The 14,731-nt window shown below is 40.1% G+C and overlaps 1 protein-coding gene across 4 annotated transcripts in view; it reads left to right on the top strand.

Annotated features, from left to right (window-relative positions):
* Opa1 (OPA1 mitochondrial dynamin like GTPase) overlaps positions 1 to 14,731 on the top strand; it is a 75,859-nt gene that overhangs the window by 16,145 nt on the left and 44,983 nt on the right. For 2 of the 4 annotated variants that reach the window (XM_059276808.1, XM_059276809.1), the window contains 5 exons: positions 1,011 to 1,121; positions 5,370 to 5,423; positions 7,954 to 8,058; positions 10,081 to 10,167; positions 10,729 to 10,842. In XM_059276808.1, the coding sequence (XP_059132791.1) occupies positions 1,011 to 1,121; positions 5,370 to 5,423; positions 7,954 to 8,058; positions 10,081 to 10,167; positions 10,729 to 10,842 (471 nt within the window). The remainder of the gene's footprint in view (positions 1 to 1,010; positions 1,122 to 5,369; positions 5,424 to 7,953; positions 8,059 to 10,080; positions 10,168 to 10,728; positions 10,843 to 14,731) is intronic. The other 2 variants (XM_059276810.1, XM_059276811.1) reach the window with 1 other exon arrangement.

Raw genomic sequence — 14,731 nt, 5'->3', positions numbered from 1 at the left:
AACCAGTATTTTTGACAATTATTTTTTGAAATCTCAAGCTAAAGTCCTGGTTTAGGCTGGTTTAGTGATTACTAGCTTTGCTGCCTTTAGTTTTGACTTGGTAAGTCAGAGCCCCTTGTTTTTGAACACACTACACTGTCCAAATTGATTCTTTGTCGGAATGTCACCGTTTAGTTTTTCTGACTGAGAAAACATCGGTCTAGTGTCACTGTTGATTCTCAGTTGTCTTTTTCTTCACTTACCTCAAAGTTGGCTAGCTCATAGGCCAGCAGTTTACAACATAAAGGGACCCCTTAGCTCAGTAGGCAGAAGGTCACGTGTGTTTTAGTATTGTGCCATTGTACCACGTGTGAACACATATACTCACAGTGTACCAGCTTAACCTTTAATGGTTGAGTAGAATCAGTGTTAGGGGGGGAAAAAGTAATACGGTCCAGCTAGCTTTTATTTGTCAGTTTTCATAATAACTGTATTGTCTCTGTATCTTAATTATGTTTTTTTTGTTTTGTTTTGTTTTAGTAATTGGTATGTACTCAGTTACTTTCTCAGAGGCTATTCTATTTTATGTCAAAACAGCTCATCAAAAGTGAAAATGCAGTCAAACTGGTTATGTAATGTTTCAAGTCAGCAGCATACATTAGTTAGTATACGTTAGCAATTTTATAAAGAGTCTTACCAAGGAGTCTAGGGAGCTGCCATGCTGCCTTCCTTGGGCATGCCCATTAATCTAGTTCCCCTCTCTGTTGCCATTGTCTGGCCGGCCATTAAGTCAGCAGTCTCTGCACGCTCACCTTCACTCTGTAAACCATGCTATTTTATTTTTCCTGAGGGAGATGGAAGTGCAGGGCAGAGCCCATTTGTGGGATGGCACTGTGGGTGCGTGAGTTTCCATTTGTGTTTTAAGCTCTCCATCCCTCCCTGTCTTGCATCTGTTCTTCTGTTGTACCCTTTGGTTTAACATTGTTCTCCTCCCCAATTTTCCTCTTCTCCTCATTGTAAACTCATGGCAGGGTCTGCTTGGTGAGCTCATTCTCTTACAACAGCAAATTCAAGAACACGAAGAGGAAGCACGCAGAGCCGCTGGCCAGTATAGCACGAGCTATGCCCACCAGAAGCGCAAGGTGATGGATGGTTATGGGGGCTACTGATGATCGCACTAATCAGCCATTTCTGCCAAGATCATGTCGCCTTAATCTGTTGATGGGCTCCATCATAGGAAATTATCTTTAACAAATTCAATTCAAAAGATACATCATACCCCCTAAAGTGGATAGTATAGACAAAGCCCAAAACATAAGCTCAAGTACAGGAAGTTAGGTTCGGAGGATTAGATTATCCCTGAGCATCCATGGATTTGTATTTAGGATGAAACTGAATTATTGTTTATGTGATCCAGTTGAGTCACTCAGATACTTGGCTTTTGAAGCTGTCATGAAGTTCTGAAAAACATGCTTTTAACTATGAGGTCAAAGCCCCAGAGGGTCAGTCTCTAGGTTCTGTACAATGAAGGAAGTGTAATGATTATGCATTTATATGCAGATCTTAAACTAATTCAGTGTGTAAATCAGTTTTAAAGCTATGTACAAACCTTACCCAGGAAAAGAGTCAGTCATATCTAGTTAGATTCTTGTTTGCTCTTACATCTAAATCAAGGGATATTACAGATACACACTCGATGCAATGCTTCTACTGGCTAATCTTGGTGGTGGTTAATGCTTGAGAGTGTCCATCATAGTTCACTCAGTGTCACTTCCTTGCTTTTCTCAATCCCGTGGCTGTGCAACCAACAACTAACTATAAATTGTTCAGTTTTCAATGGATGGATAAAATGGATGAAGAAAACAAGTTATTTCATCATTGTGGTTAAAGTAGATATCTTGAGGAAGGACTTGTTTAACCATCCTCTAATTCCATGTGTTGTGACTATATCATTTAGATACTCTAAGAAGTCAGATGCTGTCACTGAACTGTCCATCCCTTAGGTTTGTTACAGAAAAGAAGTGGGAGGAGTTTGTGTGTTCTGGAATGTTAGAAATATGAATAGAGTGCCAAGCACAATCTGGTCTTTTTTCATAATGATGGGATTGAAATGCGACCCTTCTGTCTGCCATCTCAAGACCTAAGATGCAGTTTAACATTATCCCAGCATGCTGTTAATCCTGACCTTTCTGGGGATGTACCGGTTGATCTTCTGCAATAGCAGACATGCCTGCTTTACAAGTCTTCAGACTTCAGGATATCATTCCTGTTCTATTGGCTGGCTGTTTACTCAACCCCTTTGTTCCTGTCTTTAGGGTTTGTGACTAGAGTGACAGAGCTGGCCTTCTGTCTGCTTTGTCTATACAGGAACACTAGTGGGACCCCAGCCAGGGCTTGGTCCTGCCACTGTGTAGTTAGTTGTGGGAACGTTAATGGCACATTAAAAATACTTGATGCCAGCCCATACTGGCCCCATTTGTGCCGTCCTGAAAGTCCGGTTCCATGCTTTCTTCCTCTGCTCCACTATGGTTAGGACAGAGATGCCGTCAGCTCTTCACCATCATGGCCAAATCTGTGTTCCTGCAACTATCATTCCAGACATCTGAGGTTAGCAGGAGGCCTAAATAAACCACAGGCACTTTTAATTCCTTTAAATATTTATTTCTCTGTTCTTGAAGAACCTAGGTCTTTGTTTTTTTAGTATTTTGTTAGAAGTAAAATTTTTGGCTGTATCTTCTGAGCAAAGAGATCACCAGAGGCCATAGGTATTGGTTGTTTTCCTCTTAGGAATTTGTACAGATAGAATTTTCCAGAGATTCTCAGATCCGTATTTGACTATTTCAGAACAACCACGAGGACTTACTAGAAGGAAATCAGTTCTAAAGTCAGTGTTCTCAGGAGGAGCTAAGGTTCTCTTCACTTGAGCTCATTTGTGTGGAAGATCCCACCCTTTCTCCCTCAGTTTCACAGCCTTGGGATTGTGGAAGACTGTTGTTTCATTCCTGTCAGGGTGACTTTAAAATTAATTTCATAATAAAAACTAAATATATTACACCACAAAATGTGAGTCTCATGTTGCAAGTAGCTGAGGAAAACATACTAAGTTGTCTAAAGAAGTAGGGGAAAGTATAGGTCCACAAGCATGAGGACCTGAGTTTGATCCCCAGAACTCATGTGAAAATGTCAGGTATGGTGGCACGCTCTTGTAATCCCAGTGCTAAGGAGGCCTAGGGCTCCTGGGGCTCCCTGGCTAGCCGGCCTAGTCTAATTGGAGAGCTCTAGAGCAATGAGAGACCCTGGCTCTAAGGAGGTTACAATGTCCCTGAGGGTGACACCAAGCTAAGCTTCTGACCTCCACATGCATACGTATTTAAAAACCACATACATATTTAAAAAATAACTACAGTAAATGACAGAGTAGAAGTAACTCATGCTAGTCTCTTAAGAAAACCTATAAAAATTGCCTTCTTACCAATCTTTAATACTTAGTATTATAAACCTAAAATTTTTTATCCTATATCTTAGGGGGAAAAAAAGTGAGATCTCAGTTTTTACTCTACTGCCTACCTTAAAACATTAATTTGGATCCTTATTAAATGAAGCAGCTAGAAAGTATGCCATTTTGTAATATTCTAATTGATTGTTTTGACTTCTTATGTAGTCTTTTTTTAACCCAGCTACTAAGTTAACCTTTTATAGACCTTGGCTTATATTAACATTTTAACTTTTTAATTTAATTATATTAGTTTCTTAATTATTGTCCCACATGCTAAGTAATGTTGAATTTTTTTATAGTAATTCAGGATATATTTATGGCAAGAAATCACTCGATTTACATTTATAACTAAAACCAAAACAAAGTAGATCATGGTGGCAAAAAACCTTTAACCCCAGCCCTTGGGAGGCAGAAGCAGGCCAATCTTTGTTGAGTTTAAGGCCAGCCTGGTCTACATAGAAAGACTCTGTCTCAAGAAGAAAAAAGTAAAGCAAGAACAGTTGGAAGTATTTGTGCTTATATATCTTACTGTAAATTTGCTACAATTGGATGGATATTTAGTGGAAGAAAGTACATCCCAGTACCTTTGAAATGAGTCAGGAATTTAATCTGCATCACAAATTTCTATGCTCATACATTACAGAATGATGATCTTACTATGTGGTCTTAATATGGAGTGATCTGGTTCTTCTTTGTCTTTGGGTCGTGAGCTCTTCGATTTGCCTAGCTCCTCACACTTTAAGAGACTTAATAATTCTTGTCCAGTCTACCTGAGCACACATAATCAAAATGGAAAAGTAGATTACACCAGCAAGTCTCTGTCACCACTCAAGGCTAAAAACAAAATCTGTGTCACTGATCTCATTACAAAATAATGTTAGGAGGTTTTCAAATACAGACATTAGGGAGAAAAATGTACCTGTCATTCCTAGCAAGTATTATCACCTATGAAAACATGAGGAAATTTGGAAAAGTTATTTGGAATTAGTTACAAATCTAAAAATAACATTCTGTAGCATGGACAAGATTTATTAATGTCTATGTCAATACAAAAATTATCATTTAAAACCTGAGGAAGACAACTCTGTGCCCTGTCAAGAAGTCAGTGCACATGTACATGAACTTGTCATATGTGACACTGTTTTCATTGTATGTTCTGTTTATAATTGTATTGGGATGACTTTAAACTGTTATACAATGAAATCTGGAGACTTAAAAGTCTGTCTGAGAACAATTTGAAGTAGTTTACACAGTGCTGTAAATTGTATTTTTATGTTCAAATCAGCTTTAGTTGCTTAACTTGGTTTCATTTCTACAGATATTTTGTTCTTTTGAGAATTAGTGGATGTTGCATTGGAATTGAACTTAAAAACAAGCTCTGGCTCCACTTAACTCTGAAGATGCCAGTCAGTCCCTGTGTCCATTGGGTGTGCACATCTCTGCTGATAGTAAGGAAGGAAAGTTGTTCTTTAGAAGATCTGCTGTAGCCATGAGCTTCTGCAGTGCTGGGAACAGTGACTTGGACCTGGAATCCCCGGACTTGTGTCTGGAGAAATGCAGTGCTCTGGATGTTAGGTTCCTGTGCCTTAGTACAAAACAGCCTCCCGATAGAGCAAACCCCGATGTCCATGTCTGCTTTTTCTAACAAGTCTTTCATAACAAATGACTAGAATGGTGACAAGACAGTGACTCCTTGATGCTTCTATTTCATAAGATTTTGATGAACTGATTTTATTGATAAGTACAAGTATTTTTATTATCTTAAATATTCACTTGTTTTAAATTTTATTTTCAATATGCATATACTCGGTGCTTCTTTAAAACTGTAGCTTATTGTATATTCTATGTAATCCTAAACCTGCTCAGCTAAAATTAATCCATCTTAAATATTTAGGTGTCAGACAAAGAGAAGATTGACCAACTTCAAGAGGAACTTCTACATACTCAGGTAACTCTAGTCAGGAAGAGAACCCAGCACCCTTTTCCTTGTGAGCTGCTGGGGGCTGCTGAGCCCAGGGCATCATACATGGTGGGCAAGTGTCCTGACACTGAGCAGCATCCTCAGCCCCAGAGACTTCTTTGGGATATGGACAGCAGCTTCTTTTTCCAGCAAAGAAAAAGTTGGAATACTTAGTGACAGACCCTTAGCGCTAACAGTAATTTTTGTATCTACCAAAGCTAATTGAGAAACAGGGAATAAAGAAGACACCAAGTGAATACCAGGTTAATTCATTATTTAGAGATTCATATTTTGAGTGATTCTTATCCTCATTTTAAAGGATAAATTATTGTGGGAGGGGAATGGGTAAAAATATTTTCACTTTGCTTGGCTAAATATAAAATAAAGAGATTTGAGTTTCACATAATCTCTACTGAGTCCCCAAAAGCCTTTGTTTGCTTCTCTGAAACCATTATAAAATTTCTTCCTAAAGATAATTCTGCTGGTATAAGCCTATCTCTTAGAGTTAATGATAGAAATGATGATTTAAAAATCAGTTCTATACAGTGTAATGAGTTCCAACCTTCCTTGCTGGTGGAAGATTTGCCAACAGTGGTTATTCTGTACTAATAACACCTAGTAGTTAAGACTTATTTTTATAAACCACAAGACATATTTATCATCTTGAGTCTTTTTAGGGAAAAATTAAAAGAAGGGGCAGTCTAATTGAAATCAAGCAACTATATCTTTCTGATACGTGATTTTCCTTGATCTGTTCCTGGAGTCTCCTGTGTAATGGACCTGTGCTTGGCACCTGTCTTTCTCGAGGCTTCTCTGCCGTGAGTTAAGACGTGTTACTCCACTTACTGCTCAGACCACTGTTCCCTTTCAGTGTACTCAGTAAATTATTCTTAAAAAAAAGAAGAGCACTGTTTTGAGAGTGTGGTCCCTGGAGCCATAGCATCAGTATCCCTGGGAGCTCATTAGAAGTGCAGATTCTTAGCCCATCTTAAACCCACTGGGTCAGAGTCGCTGACAGTGGAACTCGGTGGTCTTTGGAGCATTTTGCAGTTCTCTTTTGTTTATATGGTTTGTGTTTAGGAGAGGGTCTCACTGGGTAGCTGACCTGGAACTCAAATCCTCTTGCCTTAGTCTCCTAAATGCCTACTCACCATTAAACCCAGCTACATACAGTCTTCATTTTTAAAGCCCTTAAGGTAATTATGATACACCCTAAATTTTGAGAATTTTTTTGTTCTACATAAGCATGCACAACCTTCTGACTTTGTAACACAACCTAGTTGTCTACAAGGTTCACACTGAAGAACCACACAATCAAATTACAAAATGAAATCACACACAAAAGAATTTATAATGTTTTACAGTTTTGTGTACATCTATATTCACAACTGGCCACAGGTAGGACACACCTGTTAGCTCATTTGTGCTTCTGGGAAGTGGCTGCAGGTTGACACTTGTGTCAAGGAAAGAAAACGTAGATTCCCCAAATTGATTCCATATGTTCAAAGAAATCTGCCATGGAACTGTACCCCGCAGTTAGGCAGTTCCAGTTGTAGCCACTTAGTGAGGCTACACTGTGTGAGGAACATGCACTATACGGAGCTGTGCAGTCAGCCCCTTTACCCGGGATTCTCGGGTAAAGGGAGTACACGGGCTGCATGGGAACTTTTTAATTTCCATTTGAAAGGGGTAACCGAAGGGAATTAATGTTAACAATGTATTTTACTTAATGCAATGTGTTCCAAATCATTTCAACATGTTGTCCTGTATAAACTAAGATGACCAATTTGAACAGCTCACCCTGAAAAGCAAAGTTATGTTACCATTTAGCTACTTTGAAATAATAACCCTAAATAAATTGATTTTCTTGAGTTTTTATATCAGTATTCTAAGTACAAACTTCTCCAGACATGGACATTTGACCAAACCTGAAGAATTTAAGCCTCTCACTTAACAGACCTGTTTAAATGCTCTTTCCTCGGTGACCTTAGGACAAGCTAGCAGGTGTTGCTAACCTTAAGCTTCCTGTCTGTAAAACCTCTACTCAGGGGGCTTTCTATAAAGGGTCATCACACGATGCATGCATAGGTGTTACTCACTCATGTTTTATATCATACTACCTTTCTTAATGATGTCAAATGAGAATAATTTAATTTTCGCCAAATAGCCTTATATTGGAGACTTAATTTTGAAATTGTAGCAAATATCAGGTATAGTCCAGACTTCTTTAAGTTCTCAAATTTTTAGTATTTTTAAGTTATTTCTTCAACATAAGCAAATAAAATTTTAAGTTAAATGCTAAATTATAATGGAAATTATGGATTTCACTGCTTACTTGAAATAATCATAATTTTATTTTCTCCACACTGTCATGGAATATTTCTAAGTGTAATAATAATTTTAAGTGTAACTAGTTAAGTTATATTACTTCAGAACTTTGGGAGATTTTAATTAGACTTAATATTTATTTGTTAACCCATCTTTTTCTTACACAGTCCTGTGTATTGTCTTGTTGCAGTTAAAGTATCAGAGGATCTTGGAGCGTTTGGAAAAGGAGAACAAAGAGCTGAGAAAATTGGTACTGCAGAAGGATGACAAAGGCATCCATCATAGGAAACTTAAGGTACTTTGTCTGAATTTGGTAGGTCTCGGAGCTTTGACGGTTCATATTGTGTATTTTTAGTTTATCTTCTTTTGAAAATACTGTGTTTTGCCTGAATGTGTGTCTATGCACCACGTGCATGCCTGGTGTCTGTGGAGGCCAGAAGAGGGCACCAGATCCCTTGAAACCTACAGTTACAGGTGGATGTGAAAGCTGACTTGTGGGTGCTGGGAATTGAACCTGGGTTCTCTGGAAGAGCAGCCAGTGCTCTTAACCACTGAGCCATCTCTCCATCCCCTAAGTGATAAAAAATTTTAATAAATTATGGAGTGTTTTATCATCTTTTTCAATTCTAGCCAATGTAAATATTTCATAAATTGTAGTTTCCAAATTCATCATATAGTATGCCCATAAAAATCTTCATATTTAAAGAGGACTTTCTTATGAATCAATCTATTTTCATAAAATACCTAGTTTATCTTCAGGCTTAATATCCATATCTATAAAATTGGGATTCTTTTAAATGCTTTTTAAAAATTATCGTGGTGTGTGTGTGTGTGTGTGTGTGTGTGTGTGTGTGTGTATGCAGCTATGTGTATGTGCCATGGGTGGGGTGTGTGTGTGTGTGTGTGTGTGTGTGTGTGTGTGTGTGTGTGTGTAGGACAGGGAACAAATCTTACATGCTATGTGCCTGTGCCTGTGCTTGCTGCCCCAAGTTAGGATTGTTAGTTTGTTGACTCCTTAAGGAGTACCTGCCACTGCCATCTCACTAGTATTTCCACTTCAATTTGTCTTCAGTTTTGAAATTTGACACTTTCTTTGCAAGGTAAGTTTTCTACTACAGCAACTAAAATCAAGTTTTAAAATAAGTATATGTTGGTATTATTGTAACCAACATCTTGTTAATTACCACTATCAATAAATTAAGTTCTGCTATCACCACAGACCCAAGCCAGATGTGTTGAGTTGACATGATTCTTTTAACTTGAACATTTAACGCTATAATCAGTGTCTCAGGAAAAGTAAAGATGAGTTGCTGCAGCGTACCAGAACCATGGTGAATCATGGCACACATTCTAGAACCAAGATCCAAAGATGTCACTATAGTTTAATAAGCATGGTGTAGTAGCTTGGACTCTGAATTATCACCACTGCACGAAAGCCTGACTGTCATAATTTACAAGTTCTGTTTGCCACTGAAAAGTCACGCTCGAGTGTTAGGAAATATAGAGAGTTGCCTTAGATGTGGTGTTTTTCCTCATGAGATACAGTGGTAATGAAATGTGTGCATTTTTAGGCAGATGTGAGACCAGCTGTTTGTCCTTCAGGTGTTTCTATGAATTAAGAGGCAAAAATATCCTTAAACTCTCATAATGTTCCCACCTCAGTATTAAAACTTATCTTAGTAAATGCTTGATGGTTACCCTTTCTTCTCCTGTAGAGATTTTACTTGACGCTGTTGTGTTCGGGACGCCATGCTCCGTCCTGGTCTCCAGAGAACAGCAATGCAGGATGTTTGTCCTTGACTCCCATCACAGCCTCTGCCATCCCTAGGGCGCTCAGATACTCTGCTGCCTTAACAGCTTCCCCATCCCTGTCTGTCCTCAGGCTCTCACGTGTGTGCTTCCTGCCCCTCTTCACTCTGTCGTGTGCTCTCTCTCCTGCTTTCCACCTTCTCCTCTGCTGTTCTCACACCCGAGTCTGACAGAGTAGTTTCTCTGTCACTTGGTCACCTCGCCCCTTATTTGACTTTTATGGCATTAGTTAGCTTATTAATGTTAATGAGCTTTCCCTTTTACCATCTAATTAGATTATGAAATTCTAAATTAATGAACTTTTTATTAAGTCGGGTGTATTTTTAAATAAACTGATGAAGTGGAATTTTTATTCTTATACTGGTTTTACCATGAAAATATATTTCTGTAATTAGAAAAAGCAATGCAAATTTGAATTTATCCACATGTTTTCTCTTGGTATATCTGTAGTCTTTTATTGTGTGATTTTTTTTTTCACTGATTTTTACCAATTTTAATTTTTTTGCAGAAATCTTTGATTGATATGTACTCTGAAGTTCTGGATGTTCTCTCCGATTACGATGCCAGTTATAATACACAAGACCATCTACCACGGGTAAGGGAGGGTGGACGGGGACCTGCTGTCATCAGGACCTCCTCTGCCTGTGTCCTCATAGTCCTGCCTTCCTGAGATACCTTAACCACTAAGCATTGCTGGCTCCTTATAGGGGACCATAAAAGTAAATAAATGTGTTTTGACAGAAAACTGTCAGATATTTGCCATTATACATTCTTTATAATCTTAAAATACCTGAGCAAAAAATTAAACATATGGATGAAATTTAATCTAATAGAATCCAAAGTATGTTAGTAAAATGTAAACTGGCTATGGAAAATATTTGTGGAAAGTTAATGATCTAGTTGTAGAAATAACCTTAATTAACTAAAAATTTGACTATAAATAATAGATCCAATTAATGCTTTTGCTGTGTGTATCTTCAGAGTGCCTACATGCATCAACCCTCATTCTTAAAAAAAAAAACAAAAAAAAAAAAAAAACACTTCTTTTGGCTATAAATGTCTTAAAAGATTTTTTTAAATGATGTCATTCAGACTCCACTCACATTTAATTTGGCATCAGAACACTACTAGTAAGTGCTGTTTGTCTTGTGATTAGGTGGTTGTGGTTGGAGATCAGAGTGCTGGGAAAACAAGTGTGCTGGAAATGATTGCTCAGGCGCGGATATTCCCACGAGGCTCCGGGGAGATGATGACCCGTTCTCCAGTGAAGGTAGGGAAGGAGGCCGTCTCACTGAAGGACCTTAGAGAAGGCACCACTTGAGCGTTCAAGTGAAGACTTCTTCCACTTCCCTACTTCACTTCAGTAAGAGGGCTTCTGACACGGCATTTGGAAGCATTCCCACTGTGGCAGTGAGTGGGAGGCACCGCCAGGGCACATGTGCAGAGCTGAGGGGATAAGTGAAGGGAGAGGGGTGGAAGGGAAAGGACGTCGGGGGCCAGTGGTTGTCCAGGTGATACCCTAAGTCCTCTTGATGGTATTCGGAATAGGACACAGAGGCTGAGAAAGAGAATGTTGGAAGTGGACTCACCGAACATAGATCATTTCCCGTAGTGTTTATATGCTGGGTATCAGGATGTATTAAGCTAGAAAAAATGATAAAAGGAAACATTGCAAGAACAAAGTCACTGAAGTAAAGGAGGCTTGTATCAGTGTGTGTGTGTGTGTGTGTGTGTGTGTGTGTACACTCATTGCCCATATATAAAACTACTAACATCTCACCAACGGAGACAGGGAGATAGTAAATGACTGTAGACTGTTTGATTAAGCAAATATTTATTCAGCTCTTAATATATGCCAGCATTGGTGCACTGGGCATGTGCAACCTTTTGACATTGTGGTATTATATACAAAACACTTGAGAACCATGCAACCATGTTACCAAATAAGTAAATAAATAAGTATATCAATGTCTTAAGTAAGTTTATGGTTTGGTGTTGGGCCACACTCACAGTTATTCTAGGGTACGTGTAGCCCATAGGCCACAGTTGGGATATACCTGGCATTAAACAGTGTGCAGTAAATTAAAGAAGATTCTTGCCATAAGCATAATAAATATCTAAATATTTACACTATTTAGTACGTTAGAAATGGAGCCAGTGGGGGTGACAGGATCCTTGTAGGTGGTGTAGCTAAGGTGGCATTTGAACAAAGATTTACAGAGTGAGGGAAGTAGTCATGTTGCAGTCTGGTACAGTTAGGTTCCAAGCAGAGACTAGCTGGTGCACAGCTCCTAAAGTGATGGGGTTAATCCTGTCTGAGGAATAGTAAAGAGGCCCGTGTAATGGGCCACGGTGACGTCCTCAGTGACAGAGAGATAATGAATGGCAGGGATAAGCAGATCATTAGGGCCTGCCAGACCAGTTTACAGAGTGTGATTTTTATTTTAAATAAAATGGGAAGCCAGTGAAGTCTGGAGCAGAGTTCTAGTACCTTCTAAAAGACTCTGGCTGCTGTGTTGAAAAGAGGTGTTGGCAAGTGGGTCAAGTCACGGAGAGCTGATGAAGGGCAGCTGGATTAGATGATACTTGGATGCAGGAAGTACTAATGAGGGTGAAAAGAATTGGTGGGCTCATGAAACGATTTTTAAAGTACAACCAACAGGATTTGTTGACAGAGTGATAAGAAGAGACCAATCATCTAGGACTTGGGTTTTGACCTGAACAGATTAAAGGGTGTTATTTGCATAGAAACATCTTAGGTAGGTCCAGTTTGAGAAAGATGTTCCAGAGTTGGATTTTCTTGCTAAAGGGAGATAATAAATAGGTAGCTGGATGTACAGATTTAGGGAGTGGTCTGGACTGGAGACATACATTTTGGAGTCAAGATGAAATATCTACTGGCTAAGATCTCAAAGGAGTGAATAGACATTAAGATGCAGGACCTGCTAGGTTAAGGAAAAGGAAGCAGTTTGGATCTTGAGAGTCTGGTCAGCCAGAACCAGAACCATGGTATCAACTGGGAGTCGGGAAAAGAAGTGTCCAAGAGGAAGGCACCTGAGGAACAAGGGACCAGCTCAGCAAGGCTGAGCACCAGGCATTTGGTTTACCATGGGGCCAAGTTAAGTGGCTGGGTGGTGTAGAGGCTTTTTTGCTTGCTTCTGCGTCCTTGATGAAATAAGTCACCAGGTTATCAGCTGTTAAGAGAAAGGAGGAGACTGAGGCAGAACAAAAGCAGAGTCTTTCTAGGAGATTGAAGTAACTCTGCTGATAAAGTTGGGTAAATGAAGTCACCAGGAAGGCTGTGGGCATAAATTTCAAGTGAATCTGTGTGGCTAGGGGATTGGTTATTGTTTTTCTTTCACATTCATCTGATAGAGGTCGAGATAAAGTAATTCAGAATGAGAAAATTGAAATCACCAAGAAGTGTGATCAGAATTGTGGTAGAAAGGGAGACAGTGAGGCGGGTATTAAAATCTTCCAGTGATGTCTGGGTGGAACTGCAACAAGGTGGAGTAGTGAGCATTATAGTGTGATTCACAGTATTCTGTGGGGTCTGGCTGTGAGCTGGACCATGCTGTATGTTAGTGGTTCTTCCTTCATTGATTAGTGGTATTTGGTGTGCATCCATCCTACATCCATTATGCATCAATGGGAGTCTAGTGTACTTGCAGTTTAGACAGGTGAAGCCCAGAGTGAACCTGTGCTTCATAGCATGCCCAGTAATCAGTATAAAAACATGGGGAGTTCATCTTTTACTTTGCTACAGGTACCATAATTGTAGGGTCTTGTTTTTTATCAAAATCTCAGTCATTCAATTTTAACAATAAAGACTCAGGAGCCAGATGCTGGGGTGAAAGCCTGCTAACTCAGAGAGATAGAAAAAGCACCTTCCTCCTCTGCTGACATTCCAGAAAAAGACCTTTCTCCTAGCCAGCTCAAACAAGACTCCTCCAACTCAGTGTCCCTCCCTTCTACTTCCTGTGCGGCTCTCTCTCCATCCTCCTGACTCCCTCTTACCCTCTATGTTTTTTTCTTGTTCACTTCCTATCAACTGGTTGCTTGCTTCACCTTTTGACTTAATGGTTGACTTTATTTAATCCTGTTTACATTAAGCAGAATGCTCTTGGACTAAAGGTGTGTTCTAGGGCTGAGCCACACCACAACTAGAAACAGGTTTTTCCAGTAAATAACGCAATCTCGGGGTTCACAGTGTGATCAAATATCCTGCAACTGTAGAGGCTTTGGGTAATACTTGAGGAAATTAACGGCCCTGGGAGGAGGCTGCCTTCAAATAGACAAGGCCATTGGCCTTCTGTTCATCAGGACTCCTACGTCTTGATGTACTCCTATTTGTGTCTCCTCAGATCAGTGAAATTGGCAAATCTGGACTTAGTATTTCAGCTTCTTTACCCCAGCTTTCTGCTTGGGTCCAAATATCCATGTCTTGAAGGGACATCACACATAAGATGAGTGTTGGTTTCTGGTGATTGATTTCTGCAGCTCATTTTTTGCTACAGTCTTGGCACTTGAGGTCACAGTTGCTTAAAAACCCGAATTCCATTTATTTGTTTGGGTCTGTTTGACAATGTAATTGCTGTGGAGTTTCAGTTTTTCTCTTAGCCTTTGTCCTGCACCACAAATGAGCAAATACTCAAGGAAAATAGCTACAAGACAATCCCCGAAGGCCTTTGGGATCTGGGGTGCAGGACGATCCCCTTAGGCCATTGGGATCTGGGGTGCAGGACAATCCCCTTAGGTCTTTGGGATCTGGGGTGCAGGACGATCCCCGAAGGCCCTGGGGATCTGGGGTGCAGGACAATCCCCGAAGGCCCTGGGGATCTGGGGTGCAGGACAATCCCCGAAGGCCTTTGGGGTCTGGGGTACAGGACAATCCCCTTAGGCCTTTGGGATCTGGGGTGCAGGACAATCCCCGAAGGCCTTTGGGATCTGGGGTACAGGACAATCCCCTTAGGCCTTTGGGATCTGGAGTACAGGACAATCCCCTTAGGCCTTTGGGATCTGGGGTGCAGGACGATCCCCGAAGGCCTTTGGGATCTGGGGTACAGGACAATCCCCGAAGGCCTTTGGGATCTGGGGTGCAGGACGATCCCCGAAGGCCTTTGGGATCTGGGGTGCAGGACGATCCCCGAAGGCCTTTG

This window comes from Peromyscus eremicus, chromosome 12 (assembly GCF_949786415.1).
Source record: "Peromyscus eremicus chromosome 12, PerEre_H2_v1, whole genome shotgun sequence".
Taxonomy (NCBI): domain Eukaryota; kingdom Metazoa; phylum Chordata; class Mammalia; order Rodentia; family Cricetidae; genus Peromyscus; species Peromyscus eremicus.
This window is presented reverse-complemented; position numbering and strand designations above follow the sequence as displayed.